Source organism: Pristiophorus japonicus, chromosome 13 (assembly GCF_044704955.1).
Source record: "Pristiophorus japonicus isolate sPriJap1 chromosome 13, sPriJap1.hap1, whole genome shotgun sequence".
In the NCBI taxonomy this organism is placed as follows: Eukaryota; Metazoa; Chordata; class Chondrichthyes; family Pristiophoridae; genus Pristiophorus; species Pristiophorus japonicus.
Genome location: NC_091989.1, coordinates 38,070,796 through 38,091,134, shown reverse-complemented (window position 1 = coordinate 38,091,134; position 20,339 = coordinate 38,070,796). Strand labels below are relative to the sequence as shown.

At 44.2% G+C, this 20,339-nt stretch overlaps 1 protein-coding gene and 1 non-coding gene across 2 annotated transcripts in view; one reads left to right on the top strand and one right to left on the bottom strand.

The window, feature by feature from the left end:
- Positions 1-20,339, bottom strand: part of LOC139277985 (mitogen-activated protein kinase 12-like) — a 68,945-nt gene that overhangs the window by 7,399 nt on the left and 41,207 nt on the right. Inside the window, exons 5-9 of the mRNA XM_070896633.1 lie at positions 13,142-13,171; positions 12,210-12,257; positions 7,878-7,992; positions 7,031-7,102; positions 664-743 (exon numbers count right to left, since the gene is read on the bottom strand). Coding sequence (XP_070752734.1) covers positions 664-743; positions 7,031-7,102; positions 7,878-7,992; positions 12,210-12,257; positions 13,142-13,171 — 345 coding nt within the window. The remainder of the gene's footprint in view (positions 1-663; positions 744-7,030; positions 7,103-7,877; positions 7,993-12,209; positions 12,258-13,141; positions 13,172-20,339) is intronic.
- Positions 3,569-3,660, top strand: trnay-gua (transfer RNA tyrosine (anticodon GUA)). Its single transcript is given in 2 exon segments — positions 3,569-3,605; positions 3,625-3,660. It is a non-coding gene; the product is annotated as a tRNA-Tyr (tRNA).

Below are 20,339 nucleotides of genomic sequence, written 5' to 3'. Positions count from 1 at the left end.
TCTTGCAGCAGAAGGAAAACAGCATTAAATCTAATTAGCAGGCTCATAGAAAGAGCATCATGACGCAAACCAGCCAAATGGGAAATATACAATTAACCAATAATTGCACATGTAATTACATCAAACAATTTGCATCTTAAAAATGATTCAGTGCCACATTGTACTTATTTTGCTTTCTGACATAGCTAGAAGAGAATATCACCAAGTACAATTATTAAAGTAACAAAACAATTTGTGTAGGGAAGTGGGTAAACAACCATTAACTCATTACCATTTAAGCATACTTTGGGGTGATGATCCCTTTTCTCTGCAAGAGATTTCAGATAAAGCTGGAAAATGGAGTTGAGGCACACAGCAAGCCATGATCTAATTGCAGGCTCGATGGGCTGAATGGCCTACTCATGTTCCTGATGTTCCGATAATATCCGCTTGTAGAGTATTTCTAGAACTGCTTTTTTATTGTAAATATGACATTTTTAAATCAATGCTGGCTTAGTTTAGACTGGGCAATGCACTGGGCAGCAGAGGTCTATGGAATAAACAGTGCATTATGCCGAGAACTATCAAAAGGACAGCATTAGTCTAAAACCATAATAAGGAATCAATTAAAGAGTTAAAAAGTTCAATTTGTTACTTTTTGTAGGTTTTAAATGTTCTGCTTACCTCTTGACTTTGCAACTTCTGAACGAAGTCTTGGGCCGGTGTACCTGTTATTTTCATGATTTCTGTCAGTTGATCTAGATCTATAAACGACTAGTCAAGAATCATGTTCTATGAACCATGTTCTATGAACCATTTAGCAATCAGGCAAATGCCCTGATGTGCAATTAAGTTAATTAGGTTCTGTAACCCTGTATGATTCTGTTGAGTGCCATACATCAAACAAATATCCAAGGTATTATCACCTGTGAAAAGCGCACACACACAATTGGGAGAACAACAATGTCATTTAGAACAAGAATGCAGACACATCCGGACCGGGGTCAACCAGGGCTGCCTCATTGCCCCAACCCTCTTCTCAATCTTCCTTGCCGCCATGCTCCACCTCACAGTCAACAAGCTCCCCGCTGGAGTGGAACTAAACTACAGAACCAGTGGGAACCTGTTCAACCTTCGCCGTCTCCAGGCCAGGTCCAAGACCACCCCAATCTCTATCGTCGAGCTACAATACGCGGACGACGCCTGCGTCTGCGCACATAGAGAGGCTGAACCCCAGGACATAGTCGACATATTTAGTGAGGCGTACGAAAGCATGGGCCTTATGCTAAACATCTGTAAGACAAAGGTCCTCCATCAGCCTGTCCTCGCTGCACAGCACTGTCCCCCAGGCATCAAGATCCACGGCTCGGCCCTGGACTACGTGGACCATTTCCCATACCTCGGGAGCCTCATATCAACAAGAACAGACATTGACGACGAGTTTCAACATCGCCTCCAGTGCACCAGTGCAGCCTTCGGCCGCCTGAGGAAGAGTGTTTGAAGACCAGGCCCTCAAATCTGCCACCAAGCTCATGGTCTACAGGACTGTAGTAATACCTGCCCTCCTGTATGGCTCAGAGACATGGACTATGTATAGTAGACACCTCTAGTCGCTGGAGAAACACCACCAACGACGTCTCCGCAAGATCCTACAAATCCCCTAGGAGGACAGATGCACCAACATTAGCGATCTCAACCAGGCCACATCCCCAGCATTGAAGCACTGACCACACTTGATCAACTCTGCTGGGCAGGCCACACTGTTCGCATGTCAGACACGAGACTTCCAAAGTAAGCGCTCTACTTGGAACTCCTTCACGGCAAACGAGCCAAAAGGTGGGCAGCGGAAACGTTACACGGACACCCTCAAAGTCTCCCTGATAAAGTGCAACATCCCCACTGACACCTGGGAGTCCCTGGCCAAAGACCGCCCTAAGTGGAGGAAGTGCATCCGGGAGGGCGCTGAGCCTCATCACCAAGAGCATGCAGAAATCAAGCGCAGGCAGCAGAAAGAGCGTGTGGCAAACCAGTCCCACCCACCCTTTCCCTCAACGACTATTTGTCCCACCTGTGACAGGGACTTTAGTTCTCGTATTGGACTGTACAGCCACCTAAGGACTCATTTTAAGAGTGGAAGCAAGTCTTCCGATGATAATGTAGGACAGAGTTAATGATGCTTCTTAATTAAAACCACGATATAATCAGCCCCCAGTTCTTGACTCTTTGCAAGTCACCCAACAACATATATCTGCAAAATCTAGAGTTGCCGCTTTGCATGCATTTGGGAAATTGGGCACAAATTGCACTGGTTAGGTTACAGTTAAGTTTCCACTAAAATTCATTTGCATAATCACAAAAAAAACCCTTCCATTACCAGCGCAATTGGTCAGTGTAATAGAACGTAATCATTTTTTTGCATTAAATATATTGATTGATGTATTTGAGTGGTATCCGAGTGCAGTTTTATTAATTCAGCTGAAAATGGGTTGAGCATTTTTAATAAGTGCATCTAGTCCATGGCCTTTGAATAACCTGATTTTAAATCACTGAAAATGATTTAAAAAAAACTATCCTGAACTATTCTGAAACTCGTCAGTTTCGAAGTAAATTAATTTTTTTAAATACAAGTTGAACATCCGAAATCCGGAGTTCCAAAATTCAGAATGTTCCGGAATCCAGACACCGGGTCGATCCATGGCATGGTTGTCCGGAAACCGGAAAATGTTCTGAAATCCGAACTCGGCCTCGGCCGCCTGCTGACACCCCCCCCCTTTTCTCGGCCGCCTGCCGACACCCCCCCCCTTTTCTCGGCCGCCTGCCGACACCCCCCCCCTTTTCTCGGCCGCCCGACACCCCCCCCTCCCCTACCAACACCCCCCCTTTTCTCGGTTGCCCGACCCCCCCCCCCCCCCCCCCGCGCCTCCCCTACCAACCTCAGCCCAGGTGTTTCCGGACTTGGGGCGTCGGAAAGACGTTCCGAAATCCGCAAATACCTGAACCTTGGCCAGTGCATTTCCGGATTCGGGATGTCGCAAAGGCGTTCCGAAGTCCAGAATGGCTTCGGTCCCGAGGTTTCCGGATTTCGGACACTCTACCTGTATGTAAAAACATTTAAAATGTGCCTACTAGCACCTATGCGCCAAAGAAAACAGCTTAATTTGAAGAGTCTCCTCGAACGGGTGGAATCAGCTGAAACTCGGAATCCTCATTAATTCAATCTGGGGGCGTGGCCAGTTTTGTGGTCAGGGCCAGCGTCAGGTGAAATGATTTTTAAACCAGCGTTAAAGATTTACGTTTGACGTAACTTACACTTGAGTCGCCACGGTCCTTTGCGTGTTTCGGCCAATTTCACCCAGATTGCCAGGATAAAACGAACGCAAACTCTAGCCCAATCTGTTCTTGGCTGAGGACATCTTTAACTGTCTATCCAATCCTTTCCAGCAAGAGACACAATTCTAGCGAATTAGCAGGAACGTAAATTTTTCTCCACTCTGCAAAAGACTGCTTTATTTCAACAGAGTTGTAATGTATGCACCTGTGAGTATGCTCACAGGTTTGTTGGGTTCTGCCGCGTTCATTTAGCCGCTTCCCTTCGATAGCTCAGTTGGTAGAGCGGAGGACTGTAGTGGAATACAAAGCAAAGTCATCCTTAGGTTGCTGGTTCAATTCCGGCTCGAAGGAGCTAGTGTTCTTACAACAAAATAGTTGTAGAGCTGTTGCATTGAGAGTGGCTTACTAAGTCATGTGATGTTCACAAACCTCAATAAAACCCCAGTCAGTTGGGTCTAGGCCATCCACGATGAGGTATGTAGTTGTGAGCCTGGTGGATGAACTGGTAATGTGTGGTGTGATTGTTAATAGCAAAGGTTTAAGAATTAGTTGGTTTATTAACAATGTGTTGTTATGAATTCTTAAGCAAAGAACCCAGGAAGCAAATACATTACAGGAGTGACTAATGACATCAATGCAACACTATTTCCAATGTTTCATTCTCAGTAAGAACTCATGAAATCCAGCTAAATCGACTGGACAACATTTTTGTTTTGTATATTGTCACAAAGAGGGCACAACTAAAGACAACCCATAACAGGACAAATGTTATGCAATATGGGTGGTTGCTGCGGACAGAGAGAGAGAAATTGTAGAGAGATGTATGTCAATGTTATTCCTATAGCCTAGCTTGGATCTGCAAGCGATTATTAACTGCATTTAAACCTCTGCATCGAGGGGACAGGGATGCCGATGATGCCGCCGGGCCAAGGGCAGATTAAAACATGGGCCTGGAGCCCAGTGATCTCCTGGGCACTGCTGCGAGTGAGCAATCCGGGAGAAAAATCAGGAACTAGAGCTCGTGTATCGAGTCTAGGGTTCGCGAGCACCTCCTGGGAAAGAAGTTCTCCTGGGAGGTATGAATACTTCTGGCACAAGTCCTTCCCTCTTCCAGTCTCATGAAAACTGCTCCTGTGCTAGTGATCTGGATTTATTCTTTTTACCCCTTGTCCTCCTGCCTTCCCTGTTATTTTGCAGGTAAGTAACTTCTGTGAAATAAAAATGGCCTGGGTTTTTTTAATCTGGTTTTTCCTCTCCCGGGAGATCACATGGCTCCGGTTGAGATGGAGTGTAGACTGTTTTGGTGCAAGAGGTGTCGCAGTTGTGTGGGGCGGACTGGTTGGGCCGGGTGATCTTTACCTTTCCGCCATTGTTCATTGGTTTAAGATGTAATGTATGTATGCCTGGGTTTACCTGCCACCGGGGGAGCGACCGTCGAAGGTCATTGGGCCACAGACAACACGTGCAGCCCTTGTATATAAAGAAAGCCTCCATGTTTAATCCTTACTTTGAGAGCCAATAAAGTAGAATCAGGTCGCACCTGATTGAGTTCACGGTACTAAGCCTATTGAGTTATTGCCTACGCAACATATATGTAACCTTCAGGGCTGCTGACCGAGGGCCATGTGGCTCTTTGTCGCCGGCACGGATACGATGGGCTGAAATGGCCTCCTTCTGTGCTGTAGATTTCTATGTTTTTATAACTTTACTCAGTGTTTTATAGGTCAGAATTTTCTGTTATGTACGTGTGCTGCCTGGTAACAGGTTAAATTGAAAATGTAGACTTTTAGATTAAACTCTATGGCAGAGGACAATGTAAATTAGCAGACCATCAATTCTAAAAGCACAAAGATACCTCTTTAAGGCTCACCTCAAGGCTGGGTAACATTCTCCCTTAGTGCTCAGGACAAGAAGTACTGCCAATCAACAAAGGGTACAGTTTTTATTCCCTGATATTCTGGTTAACTGAACCCTATCCTTTCACCTTGACCTGTTCTCCAGAACTATATCAAGGTGATCCTTGCACCTCCTCTCCTTTGTGCCTCGAATAAACAAATAAATACTGTGCGATTATGGATTCCTCCAGCAACCAAGATTTTCATGTTATTTGTCTGTTTATAATGTTTCATATTTTGTTACCCATATTTAGGAGGTATAGCACGGGGGGTTGGATGTACAGAGAGGAGGCTCCCGAGGAGGAGCCCAGGGCCCCAAGAATTCTAAATCTGACTGTGAATGGCACAGGGAACCACAGGCAGTAGAAGCACTGTGCGAAGTTGTGCACTCTTTTTGAAATGATACAGAATATTGAGGTATAGCTGCAGCAGTTTCTCAGTTCTTGGAATCTGGTTCAAGTGCAAATTTTGATGTTGCTGCTCCATCCATCATAGGTGTGGGGGCGGGGGGGGGGGGAGTCAATTTCCACAGAGGTTCTCATCTGTCCTATATCAGCAGAGGAGCAGTGGAAATGTGAAACGCCATTTTCTTGGGGTTTCTACGGGACTTCCGCAGAAGTTACGGCAGACAAGTGGGAGAACTCATTCCTTTAAACTCTATTGGAGTGAATTTTAATGACAGACTGGCCACACTTTCTGATATTGGTGAGGGTGGAGTCTGGTATTAAGACAAATGTGTGAAACTAAAACGAGTTTGCAATTCTTATGTGATAGAGGTACGCAACACTGTGGACCACTTATAGAAATTTCATAGAATCATAGAAATTTACAGCACAGAAGGAGGCCATTCGGATTTGATTTTCTCAGTGCTTAAAATAATATACTACTTAGCCACCCATTGTATACCGCAGGCTGCTGTAGGATTCTAAACTCTCATCGTCGATGTAAGGTTTTTTATTAATTCGGATGCTGCTGCCAGAAGCGTTCTACACATAAATCTGCGGAGCGCTGGGATGGTTTAAGTATTAATGAATGATAATATTGTGGAGGAGGAGGAGATTTGTGTATCTGGAGCGCGAGCTCTGTGTGAAGGGAAAGGAGAAGAAAAATAATAAAAATAGATATTTGCTGAGTTTTGCTGGCGCAAGGAGCCCCCTTGAGTCATTGACTCTCTCATTCCCACAGAAGATGAAGAGCGCTCTCTCTCTCACCTTGCATCTAAAGCACAATTGAAATAAAACTGATTAACATAGAAACATAGAAAATAGGTGGAGTAGGCCATTTGGCCCTTCGAGATCATGGCTGATCATTCACCTCAGGACCCGTTCCCTGCTTTCTCTCCATACACCTTGATCCCTTTAGCCGTAAGGACTATATCTAACTCCCTCTTGAATATATCCAACGAACTGGCATCAACAACTTTCTGCGGCAGAGAATTCCACAGGTTAACAACTCTCTGAATGAAGTAGTTTCTCCTCATCGCAGTCCTAAATGGCTTACCCCTTATCTTTAGACTGTGTCGCCTGATTCTGGACTTCCCCAACATGGTTCTGGACTTCCCCAACATCACCATCTAGTGTCAATAAAAGCTAGCTTGATGTATTCAGTCAATTGTTGGAAGTGTTTTCTTTGTGATGCCAACAATATTTTCTTTTCAGTTAGCGAACCAAAACAACGCGGGAACTGCGTGTGAGCAACGACTTCATTTTGTTGGGAGTAGTCACATCCTTTTATTAATTACCTAAACGCTCTAGCTATTTACTGAGAGACATTTAGCCATCGATTAGTAATTAGCAGGGAGAATGTCGGTCAGTTACAAAGGATACGATCGATGCCTTTAAAAAGGGGCCGGGTTGCAATCATCTCCGCCATGATGCAGCCAACAGACCAGATATCAACTGTAAATATACAAGTTATACAGGTCATTACAAAGTTGAAGTGAACTTGCTTTCACAGTTTACAATACTGGAAACAAAACTTTTAATGCCAAAATGTAAACATTATCTTTATGATTTAGGAGCATAATAAATACATGGGGCCTCAGCATGCATCTGCACAGAGAGCGAGAGGCTGGCTGCTTGGGGACCAGGTCTATCCCTGCATCCTTGGCTCATCATACCTCCTACCAGGAACCATCGGACCCAGTGACTACCATGCTGGATCTTCTGCCTTCTCAATTGGTGGGCTGCCCACAGAGAGCAGGATTAGTATTGGCAGCGCGACCATCGAGTTTAAGTTAGGCCGGGCCACAAAAATGGCACAGGTCCCCGGTCGATCCCTTCGGGCGGGTCTCGCTTTAAATACCCACCCCCCTCCCCCTCCCCTGTCTAATGTGCTCTCTTTAAAGCAGCCTTTTTGTACAATTGAGAGGTCTGCTGGTACTGCAAATAGAAAATGCACGTTACTTGTTGCTTAATGCATTTTATTCAAAAATATGAGAGATTCCGATAATGGCAAACAAAATTCAGAATCTAATCACTGTCATGTGAAATACTGAGTATTCTTCGCACATGCTTCAGGTCAATCTATGACCTCTCAGTTTCACACACAAGTGGAACACGAATAAAACTGTAAAATAAACCAGAGAATTGGTTTATGTCTGTAGTGCTGGGAAAAAAGGAAAATAGCGATTCCTTATCTCTGTTAATTATACTGTGAAGAGTATAAGATTACCTGTCTGAGTATAATGCATCCAGTTAAGTATAACCTCTGGAGCACGGTACCATCTGGTAACTACATAACCAGTCATTTCCTGATCGGCATGTCTTGCCAACCCAAAATCTAGAATCTGTAAAGCAAAGTAAAGAGCTTTAATAATGTCACAAGTTAAACACATCCCTATGTTATTGTACGTTTACTATTGTGGCATAAGCCTAAACCCTAGAGTTGGTTTTCTTGGTTCCTTGAAGTGAAGAGTATTTGCATAGAGATTACGAACAGTTGCTAAATGTGGGTAACAACAAATGCTTCGACTCCTTTATCACTTCACACACATCCATTAATGGCACACTCACTCTATAACTGTAGAGTTGGTGCAGAGCGTTCTGACCCTGCAGTTACAGTGTAAATATAGCCAGAATCCAGAATGAGGGTTTGCCTAGATACAAAGAGAGGAGACTTTCTGGAAGAGGCAGTCCCATTCTGCTTTGCTTTGAAGTTAGTTTGGACCTTCACACCTGCCTTGCATTTCACAAGTTAGGTGTCGATGAGAAGCTGGAAACTCTTTGTACTGACGCTACGTGTGGATCAAGTTTCACAGAATGTGATGTTTACAGACGTGGCTGATGTGCAACGGCCATCACGCGTTAAAGAAAATTCACACACAGGCAACGTCCACCTTTCAATATGCAGCTCGGGACCTGGAATATTAGGTCCTTCATTGAAACACCTGTGAACTCATCCTTTTTTGGTGGAAGCAAGTGTTCCTCAATACGAGGGACCACTTAAGAAGAAACAATAAGAGATGGTGTGATCAGAAGGAGACAAGAAAAGGGATCGAGTAAAAGCTAAGGGAACAAAAGTGTGTGTGACAAGATCTGACCTCAAGAACACATAAGCACACTGTACTTGTGCTGTGTAATAACATGTTTGAGCTTTTTGTCTGTTATTTAATAAAGGTATTAATCAGTTGGAAATAAATGGGTTTGCTTCTTTGACAAAAGGCAAGATAAAAAAGACTTGTGTGAATATGTTAACATGCTTGTTACTAATTCATCTCCAAAGAGAGGGATTTTTGACAGCACACACACACCTGGAGCACTTTGCATCAACAGTACTGTTTGAACTAATTATATATGGAAATGGCAGCAGCTGCTCGGCAGTTACATCATCAAGGTTTCAGTGCTTAGATGGGGAGCAACAGATAGCTAACGCTGTATTAAAAATAATTATTAAATCATCACCACTAACGCAGAACAGTAATGACCGTATATAATCATGCTTGCTCATTGTAACATGAGGGGCGATTTTAACTCCCTTTGCTTGGTGGAAACAGGGTGGTAGCAGAGTTAAAATCCCAATGGTGGACTTATCACCTGCCACCACATTTTCACGGGTGACTGAGGTGCTCATAAGAACATAAGAAATAGGAACAGGAGTAGGCTATTCGGCCCCTTGAGCCTGCTCCGCCATCCAATGCGATTATGCTGAGCCGATCATGGACTCAGGCCCACTTCCCTGCCTGCTCCCCATAACCCCTTAATCCCTTATCGGTTAAGAAACTATATCTGTCTTAAATTTATTCAGTGTCCTGATTTCCACAGCTTTCTGAGGCAGTGAATTCCACAGATCCACAACCCCGAGAAGAAATTTCTCCTCATCTCAGTTTTAAATGGGCGGCCCCTTATTCTAAGATTATGCCCCCTAGTTCTAGTCTCCCCCATCAGTGGAAACATCCTCTCTGTATCCACCTTGTCAAGTCCCTTCATAATCTTATACGTTTCGATAAGATCACCTCTCATTCTTCTGAATTCCAATGAGTAGAGGCCCAACCTACTCAACCTTTCCTCATGTCAACCCCCTCATCTCCGGAATCAACCTAGTCAACCTTCTCTGAACTGCCTCCAAAGCAAGTATATCCTTTCGTAAATATGGAAACCAAAACTGCACACAGTATTCCAGGTGTGGCCTCGCCAATACCCTGTATAACTGTAGCAAGACTTCCCTGCTTTTATACTCCATCCCCTTTGCAATAAAGGCCAAGATTCCATTGGCCTTCCTGATCACTTGCTGTACCTGCATACTAACCTTTTGTGATTCAGGCACAAGTACCCCCAGGTCCCGCTGTACTGCAGCACTTTGCAATCTTTCTCCATTTAAATAATAACTTGCTCTTTGATTTTTTTCTACCAAAGTGCATGGCCTCACACATTATACTCCATCTGCCAAATTTTTGCCCACTCACTTAGCCTGTCTATGTCCTTTTGCAGATTTTTTGTGTCCTCCTTACACATTGCTTTTCCTCCCATCTTTGTATCATCAGCAAACTTGGCTACATTGTACTCGGTCCTTTCTTCCAAGTCGTTAATATAGATTATAAATAGTTGGGGTCCCAGCACTGATCCCTGTGGCATCCCACTAGTTACTGGTTGCCAACCAGAGAATGAATCATTTATCCAGACTCTCTTTTTTCTGTTAGTTAGCTAATCCTCTATCCATGCTAATATATTACCCCCAACCCAGTGAACTTTTATCTTGTGCAGTAACCTTTTATGTGGCACCTTGTCATATGCCTTCTGGAAGTCCAATTACACCACATCCACCGGTTCCTCTTTATCCACCCTGTTTGTTACATCCTCAAAGGATTCCAGCAAATTTGTCAAATATGACTTCCCCTTCATAAATCCATGCTGACTCTGCCTGACCAAATTTTGCTTTTCAAATGACCCGCTACTGCTTCTTTAATAATGGACTCCAACATTTTCCCAACTACAGATGTTAGGCTAACTCGTCTATAGTTTCCCGATTTTTGTCTGCCTCCTTTTTTAAATATGGGCATTACATTTGCAGTTTTCCAATCTACTGGGACCTCCCCAGAATCCAGGGAATTTTGGTAAATTACAACCAATGCATCCACTATCCCTGCTGTTACTTCTCTTAAGACCCTAGGATGCAAGCCATCATGTCCAGGGGATTTATCTGCCTTTAGTCCCGTTATCTTACTGAGTACCACCTCCTTAGTGATTGATTGTGTTAAGTTCCTCCCCCTCTATAGCCTCTTGACTATCCACTGTTGGGATATTGTTTGTTCTCTACTGTAAAGACTTATACAAAATATTTGTTCAGAGTTTCTGCCATCTTCATGTTCCCCATTACTAATTCCCCGGTCTCGTCCTCTAAGGGACCAACATTTACTTGAGCCACTCTTTCTTTTTTTATACCTATAGAAACTCTTGCTATCTGTTTTTATATTTTGTGCTAGTTTACTTTCATAGTCTATCTTCCCTTTCTTAATCATTTTTTTTGTCTTTCTTTGCTAGCTTTTAAACGCTTCCCAATCTTCTGTCCTCCCACTAATTTTGGCCACTTTGTATGCCTTTGTTTTTAATTGGATACAGTCCTTTATTTCTTTAGTTAGCCACGGATGGCTATCTTTTCTTTTACACCCCTTTCTCCTCACTGGAATATATTTTTCTTGAGAGTTGTGAAATACCTCCTTAAATGTTCATCAACCATCCTACACTTTAATCTAATATCCCAGTCCACTTTAGGCAACTCTACCCTCATAACTTCATAGTCTCCTTTATTTAAGCTTAGTACGCTGGTTTGAGATCCAACTTTCTCACCCTCCATCTAAATTTGAAATTCAACCATGCTATGATCACTCATTCCAAGGGGATCATTTACTAGGAGATTGTTTATTCATCCTGTCTCATTACACAGGACCAGATCCAAGATAGCCTGCACCCGGTTGGTTCCGTTACATACTGCTCAAGGAACCTGTCCCTTACGCACTCTATGAGCTCTTCCTCAAGGCTACCCTGACCGATTTGATTTGTCCAATCAATATGGAGGTTAAAATCGCCCATGGTTATTGCTGTTCCCTTTTTACAAGCCCCCACTATTTCCTGGTTTATACTCCGACCAACAGAGTTGCTACTGTTAGGGGGCCTATAGACTACGACCATCGTGACTTTTTCCCTTTTTGGTCCTTATCTCCACCCAAACTGTTTCAACATCCCGATCATTTGAGCTAATATCGTTTCTCACTATTGCAGTGATTCCATCCTTTATCAATAGAGCTATCCCACCTCCATTTCCTTTCTGTCTGTCCTTCCGGATTGTCAAATACCCTTGAATATTTAATTCGCAGTCCTGCTCACCTGAATTCATTCAAATTGGGGTCCCAGGATACACACAGGAGCCCAATGTACCACAGCTGTCACAACATGTTATGATGTTTAATGCTGTGAATGGGCATGCAAAAATGATAGTGAAATTGCTGCAATTTATGCTTTGCCAGTTTTTACTCAATGTGTTGAATTGCAATCCAAATATCAAGCTCACCTTTAACTCGCAGTCCTCATTGACGGCCAGATTCCCAGGTTTAAGATCCTGACAACAGATCAACCATAAACACTCCAGTTAGACCAGGCAAACAGATCCTTGCTGGTGAAGCATTTCTACGTTACAGTGGCCCTAACTTCAGCCACAGTGCAGTAAATCAGGTGGCATTGCAGGCTCTGGAGACCCCTCAAAAGGCATCTCTGGAAGCAGTAGCACTGCCAGTAACTAATACAAAAACTGCTCTCGGCAGATGTCAGTATTTCTGGCCATGAGTGGTCTAAGCTTTCAGTCCATCAATATAGGCTAGTGACAGGATCTCTCAATCCCTGGGCTGTGCGGGCCCTTTTCAGTCATTGGAAGAGCTCCAAATAAAAACAAAACATCCTCCGCTTCAGAAAACAAATTTTTTAGTAACACATCTTTCCTTTAAAATAAATAGGGCCGAATTGTGATCCCTTCAACCCAACAACCAAGAACAGTCTACAGCACTGTATTCTAACATAGCAATGAGCTACAATGTAAAGCTTCAAATGAGGGTCGTGCACATGTTGTAGAACCCTTGTGTGATAATTGGGCTGCTCCAATGCCTGACTCATCACGTGATAACGTCATGAGTTTCTGGGTGAGTTTAACAGGGCTTCCAACACAGCATCGGAGCACTGACTAGATTGAGCATCGCACTTTATTTAAAATCATGAATAGATGCTGCTAAAATGTTGTAATGCTCGAGATGTTTTTCTTAGCCTTGCAATGCCACCCGAATGGAACGGTGTAGGGTTGGTCTAATATGTGTATTTCCAAAACATGATGCCCAGATACCTTCTGTTACTTGCTGTAATGCTCAGTGACAATACAATTACAATCAAATTGAAACCAATTGTTATTTTATGGTGTTATTTCTTGAACATAAAATAGCATGGAGAATGGCTTACCCTGTGGATGATCCCTGCAGAGTGGATGTACTGTTAAAAAGAAAAACATGCTTTAAATTTAATTCAATAACACATCTAATTGGCCCAAGTTAGCGATTCTTTCAACTGTAAATACTTCACCATTGGAATTTAGAATCTGGTTAACTTATTACATTTATTTATTTACATATTTTGTGGATACACATTAAAAAAAATGTTAACACAGCTAACGGAATGTGTCTTCATTGCTCAGTATAATAACATGTATATACTGAGCAAATAAGAAAGACTAAAGTTTGTAGAATTTGGTGGAATGCATAGATGGATTATTGCTATTTGTTGGGATGCGTTTAAAACCTGTGTAATGCTTTAAGAATTATGTATGCGCTACAAATTGATGGATTACATTTAGACAGTCTTTTATTTCAACATAATATAAAGGAACATTCCAACTCAGTAAAAGTGAGTATTATTTTTGGTAACAGTTTTTTCTTTTTATTTGTTCATGGGATGTCGGCGTTGCTGGCAAGGCCGGCATTTACTGCCCATCCCTAATTGTCCTTTAAAAGGTGGAGCTGAGCCGCCTTCTTGAACCGCTGCAGTCTGTGTGGTGAAAGTACTCCTAGTGCTGTTAGGGAGGGAGTTTCAGTATCTTGACCCAGCAATGATGAAGGAACGGTGATATGCTTCCAAGTCAGGGTGATGTGTGACTTGGAGGGGAACTTGGAGGTGATGGTGTTCCCATGCACCTGCTACCCTAGTCTTTCTAGGTGGTAGAGGTGGTGGGTTTGGGAGGGGCTGTCGAAGAAGCCGTGGCAAGTTGCTGCAGTGCATCTTGTAGATGCGACACACTGCAGCCATGGTGTGCCAGTGGTGGAGGGTGTGAATGTTGAAGGTGGTGGATGGGTTGGCAATCAAGCAGGTTGCTTTGTCCTGGATGGTGTCGAGCTTCTAGAGTGTTGTTGGAGCAGCACTCATCCAGGTAAGGAGAGAATGTTCCATCACACTCCTGACTTGTGCTTTGTAGATGGTGGAAAGGCTTTGGGGAGTCAGATGAGACACTTGCCACAGAATACCCAGCCTCTGACCGGCTCTTGTTGCCACAATATTTATGTGGCTGATCCAGTTAAGTTTCTGGTCAATGGTGACCCCCAGGATGTTGATGGTGGGAGATTTGGTGATGGTAATGCCGTTGAAAGTCAAGGGACGGTGGTTAGACTCTCGCTTGTTGGACATAATCATTGCATGGCACTTATTTGGCACGAATGTTACTTGCCACTTATCAGCCCAAGCCTGAATGTTGTACAGGTCTTGCTGTATGCGGGCACGGACTGCTTCATCAATGTGCAATGTTCAGTGCCAATCAGCGAACATCCCCATTTCTGACCTTATGATGGAGGGAAGGACATTGATAAAGCAGCTGAAGATGGAATGGGCCTAGGAGACTGCCCTGAGGAACTCCTGCAGCGATATCCTGGGGCTAGGATAATTGACCTCCAATAACCACAGCCATTTTCCTTTGTGCTAGATATAACTCCAGCCAGGAGAGTTTTCTCCCTGATTACCACTGACTTCAGTTTTACTAGGGCTCCTTGATGCCATGCTTGGTCAAATGCTGCCTTGCTATCAAGGGCAGTCACTCTCACCTCACCTTTAGAATTACACTCTATTGTCCATGTTGGGACCAAGGCTGTAATGAGTGGTACTGGCAGGACCTAAACTGGGCATTGGTGAGCAGGTTATTGGTAAGTGCCACTTGGTAGCATTATCGATGACAACTTCCATCACTTTTCTGATCATTGAGAGTAGACTGATCAGGCGGTAATTGGATGGATTGGATTTGTCCTGCTTTTTGTGGACAGGACAAAGCTGAACAGTTTTCCACATTGTCGGATAGATGCCAGTGTTGTAGCTATACTGGAAGAGCTTGGCAAGAGTCGCGGCTAGTTCTGGAGCACAAGTTTTCAACATGACAGCTGGGAGTTTGTTGGGGGTCATTGCCTTTGCTGTATCCAGTGTGTTCAGCCGTTTCTTGATATTACGTGGAGTGAATCGAATTGGCTAAAGACTGGCTTCTGTGATGGTGGGGACCTCAGGAGGAGGCCGATATGGTTCATCCACTCAGCACTTCTGGATGAAGATGGCTGCAAACACTTCAGCATTGTCTTTTGCACTCAGGTGCTGGATTCTGCCATCATAGAGGATGGAGATATTCATGGAGCCTCCTCCTCCTGTTAGTTGTTTAAATGGTACACCACCATTCATGACTAGATGTGGCAGGACTGCAGAGCTTTGATCTGATTCCTTGATTGTAGGATCGCTTAGCCTGTCTATAGCTCACTGCTTCCGCTTTTTAGCATGCATGTAGTCCTGTAATGCAGCTGCGTCAGGTTGGTACTTCATTTTTAGGTACTCCCGGTGCTCCTCCTGGCATGCTCTTCTACACTCCTCCTTGAACCAGGGTTGGTTCCCTGGCTTGATGGTAATGGTAGAGCAAGGGATATGCCGGGCCATGAGGTTCCATATTATGGTGGAATACAATTCTGCTGCTGCTGATGACCCACAGCACCTCATGGATGCGTAGTTTTGAGCTGCTAGATCTGTTCTGAATCTATCCTATTTAGAACGGTGGGTAGTGCCACGCAACACAATGGAGGGTGTCCTCACTGTGAAGACAGGACTTTGTCTCCACAATGACTGTGCGGTAGTCACTGCTACCAATGCTGTCGTGGACAGATGCATCTCTGCAACAGGTAGATTGGTGAGGACGAGGTGAAGTAGATTTTTCCTCGTGTTGGTTCTCTCACCAACAGCCACAGACCCAATCTGGAAGCTATGTCCTTCAGGACTCGGCCAGCTCGGTCAGTAGTGGTGCTACCAAGCCACTCTTGGTGATGCACAATTTATTTTCCCCCACCCAGAGTACATTCTGTGCCCTTGCTACTCTTCCAAGTGGTGTTCAACATGGAAGAGTATTGATTTATCAGCTGACGGAGGGCGGCAGGTGGTAATCAGCAGAAGGTTTCCTTAGCCATGATTGACCTGAAGCCATGAGACATGGGGTCTGGAGTCAATGTTGAGGATTCCCAGGGCCATTCACTCCCGACTGTATACCATTGTGCCGCCACCTCTGGTGAGTCTGTCCTGCTGTTGCTTGACTAGTCTGTGGGACAGCTCTCCCAATTTTGGCACAAGTCCTCAAATGTTGGTGACGAGGATTTTGCAGGGTCGACTGGGCTGCGTGTGCCATTGTTGTGTCTGTAGCTGGTACCGAGGTCGATGCCGGGTGGTTCTTATTGTTTCTTGTAGCTTTTATTTTACAACTGAGTGGCTTTCTAGGCCATTTCAGAGGGCAGTTAAGGGTCAACAATATTACTATGGGTCTGGAGTCACATATAGGCCAGACCAGGCAAGGACGGCAGATTTCCTTCCCTAAATGACACCCTCGGCCTAAGCACCCAAGGCCCTACCCCACCTGCTGGCCAAGAACAGAGAGGTACTCATCAAGGACAGAGAGGCAAACCATGCTCGCTGGAAGGAGCACTTCGAAGATCTCCTTAACCGAGACTCTGTCTTCGCCGCGAGTGTCCTCGAATCCATCCCACAGCATGCTACCATCTCAGCACAACGCCAGTCCGGCACAAGGCAGAAAAGGCCATCCGACAGCCGGCACCTCAAAGCACTGGAAAAGTAACACCAACGTTGCCTCCGCAAGATCCTGCAAATCCATTGGCAGGATAGGCGCACCAATATCAATGTTCTCGCTCAGGCCAACATCCCCAGCATCGAAGCACTGACCACGCTCGACCAGCCCCATTGGGCGGGCCACATCGTCCGCATGCCCGACACGAGACTCCCAAAACAAGCACTCTACTCGGAGCTCCGACACAGCAAGCGAGCCCCAGATGGGCAGAGGAAACACTTCAAGGACACCCTCAAAGCCTTCTTGAAAAAGTGTAACAACCCACCGACACCTGGGAATCCCTGGCCCAAAACTGCACAAAATGGAGGAAAAGCATCCGGGAGGGTGCTGAGTACCTCAAGTCTTGTCGCCGAGAGCAAGCTGAACCCAAGCGTAGACAGTGGAAGGACACTCGGCAACCCCAAGCACCCCACCCACCCGTTCCTTCAGCCACCGACTGCCCCACCTGTGACAGAGACCGTAGATCCCGCAAAGGACTCATCAGCCACATGAGAACTCATTTGTAGAGTGGATGCAAGTCATCCTCGACTCCGAGGGACTGCCTAAGAGAAGAAGAGATGGGTTTTTATGACCATTCGATAGTTTCATGGTCATCATTACTGACACTGGCTTTTATTCCAGATTTTTATTTAATTAACTGAATTTAAATTCCACAGCTGCCGAGGTGGATTTGATCATTAGGCCTCTGGATTACTAGTCCCCTAACTTAACCACTATGCTACTGTTTCCGTTAGTTTACAAGCACCTTGATGTGAAACTACATAGAAAAGTTTGGCAGCCATAAAGGTGGTGGAGAGGAACAAATTAGTATCATTATCAGAATGTACAAGCCTAGGCATTTCAGGGTAGGCCTTTGTGGATTGATCTAGGGTGAGGTAGAACTTCTGGTTGCCCCATAGATGTGCCTCTGGCTCTCCAATATAGAATGATACAACTCAGGAGGCCATTACATCATGCCTGTGCCGGCTCTTTGAAAGAACTATCCATTAATCACGCTCCCCTGCTCTTTCCCCATAGCCCTGCAAATTATTCCTTTTTAAGAATATATCCAACTCCCTTTTGAAAGGCGCTATTGAATCTGCTTCCACCAATCGGGCAGTGTATTCCATTTATAGCAACTCGCTGGGTAAAAAAGATTCTCATCATTTCACATCACAATGTTTGAGGTAAAAACTTATAAAACCAGCAGGCCCAAGGAGGCAAACATTTCTCTGATTTTTGACAAAAGGTCATTTGACCTGAAACGTTAACTCTGTTTCTCTCTCCACAGATGCTGCTTGACCTGCTGAGTATTTCCAGCATTTTCATAGCAGGCACCTGGGAAAATTGTAACGTCTGTTAATTTTTGATATGGTGAAAAAACATTTCAGCAGTCCTCATAGGTTTAAAAGTGATCTGTAAAAAAAAAAAAAAATTGGCAGATCGGTTGCTGCAAAATTTTAGAGAAAGTTTACTGCCACGAGAGCACAAATCCAATCTCCATAAATACAGTAACATTCTTGTCTGCTTGGCTGACATTCCAGGATCCAGGAGAATGTTAAAACTTCAATGCCTCACATTATTTCCTATGTTTAAAATTTCTAAAACATTATAGTGGGAAAGTAGTTAACATACTAGTTCATTAAAGATTCCTTAATATTTTGGCTGAAAACTTTGTGTTATCCACTTACTGTCACAGAATTTGCCTACCATCACAGAATGTGGTACAACTAGGCTTATATTCACTGGAATTTAGAAGAATGAGAGGGGATCTCATAGAAACATATAAAATTCTGATGGGATTGGACAGGTTAGATGCAGGAAGAATGTTCCCGATGTTGGGGAAGTCCAGAACCAGGGGTCACAGTCTAAGGATAAGGGGTAAGCCATTTAGGACCGAGATGAGGAGAAACTTCTTCACTCAGAGAATTGTGAACCTGTGGAATTCTCTACCACAGAAAGTTGTTGAGGCCAGTTCACTAGATATATTCAAAAGGGAATTAAGATGTGGCCCTTACGGCTAAAGGGATCAAGGGGTATGGAGAGAAAGCAGGAATGGGGTACTGAAGTTGCATGATCAGCCTTTGATCATATTGAATGATAGTGCAGGCTCGAAGGGCCAAATGGCCTACTCCTGCACCTATTTTCTATGTTTCTATGTTTACCTAAAATGGAGAGTCAGAAATTTGTGGTTAGAATTTCAGACATCACAGACTTTATTTATCTTATTTATATCCTTTACATATAAATTTAAGTTACTTCCTTAATGAAATGAACAAATTACATTAACTCAAAGTCAGATTCTTTATCGCCTCTAGTAGTCATTTCTGTTAAAAAAAATTTTTTAATGTGAGACAATAAATGAAAGAACAGGATGAACATTTTACACCTACCTAATCTCAAGTCAAATTTGCAGCCATGTGCAGAGTAACATTGTGCTATTTTACGAGTGAGTTGCACTTGCAAGTTACTCGTGTGTGGGGGTGCAGACTCACTTCTGGAAGCACATTACAACCATTGTACTTTTGTGTTCCAAAAGCCTCCTTAAAACCTATATTTTTGACCATGTTTTTTTATCATCTCTCTTAAATCTTCTCCTGATGCTCACCAGCTATTTCTGGGAAACATCCTTGGATATTTTCTATATTAAAGATTCTATGGGGCCAAGTTTCGGCCTCAGTTGCTCCTGTTTTTTTGGAGCAACTAGTTTAGAATGGAATATCTTAGAAATTGCAATTCTCGGCATTTAGTTTGCTCTAGTTCTAGTCAGTTAGAACAGTTTCAGTTTGGAACAGATGTTTTTTTTCAAAAGGGGGTGTGTCCGGCCACTTACGCTCGTTTTGAAAGTTTAGGCAGTGAAAACTTACTCCAAACTAACTTAGAATGGAGTAAGTGTTGATTTTTGTACGCTCAGAAAAACCTTGCCTACACTTAGAAAATCAGGCGTAGGTTACAATTCAGGCGTAGGGAATGGGGTGGGGTGGGGGGGTTTAAAAGGGAAGTTTACAAACATTACACACATCAGTTTTACAAATAAAGAGCCATCATCAATAATAAATGATAAATACATCAATAAATCAACCAATAAATCAATCAAAAAAATTAATAAAAAATAAACAAAATTTAGAAATCAATAAATAAAAAATTTTCTACTCACCGACTGCAGCACCAGGAGCCCTCCAAAAGCGTGCTGGGACGGGGCCCCCCCAATGTGTGTGTGTCTCTCTCTCTCACACTCACTCTCTGTCAGTGTCAGTGTCTCTCTCTCTCTGTCCGTCAGTGTCTGTGTTTCTGACAGCGATGGGGGGGGGGGGGGGGGAAAGAGGGAGAGGGGAGGAGGGGGAGAGGGGAGGAGGGGGAGAGGGGAGGAGGGGGAGAGGGGAGGAGGGGGAGAGGGGAGGAGGGGGAGAGGGGAGGAGGGGGAGAGGGGAGGAGGGGGAGAGGGGAGGAGGGGGAGAGGGGAGGAGGGGGAGAGGGGAGGAGGGGGAGAGGGGAGGAGGGGGAGAGGGGAGGAGGGGGAGAGGGGAGGAGGGGGAG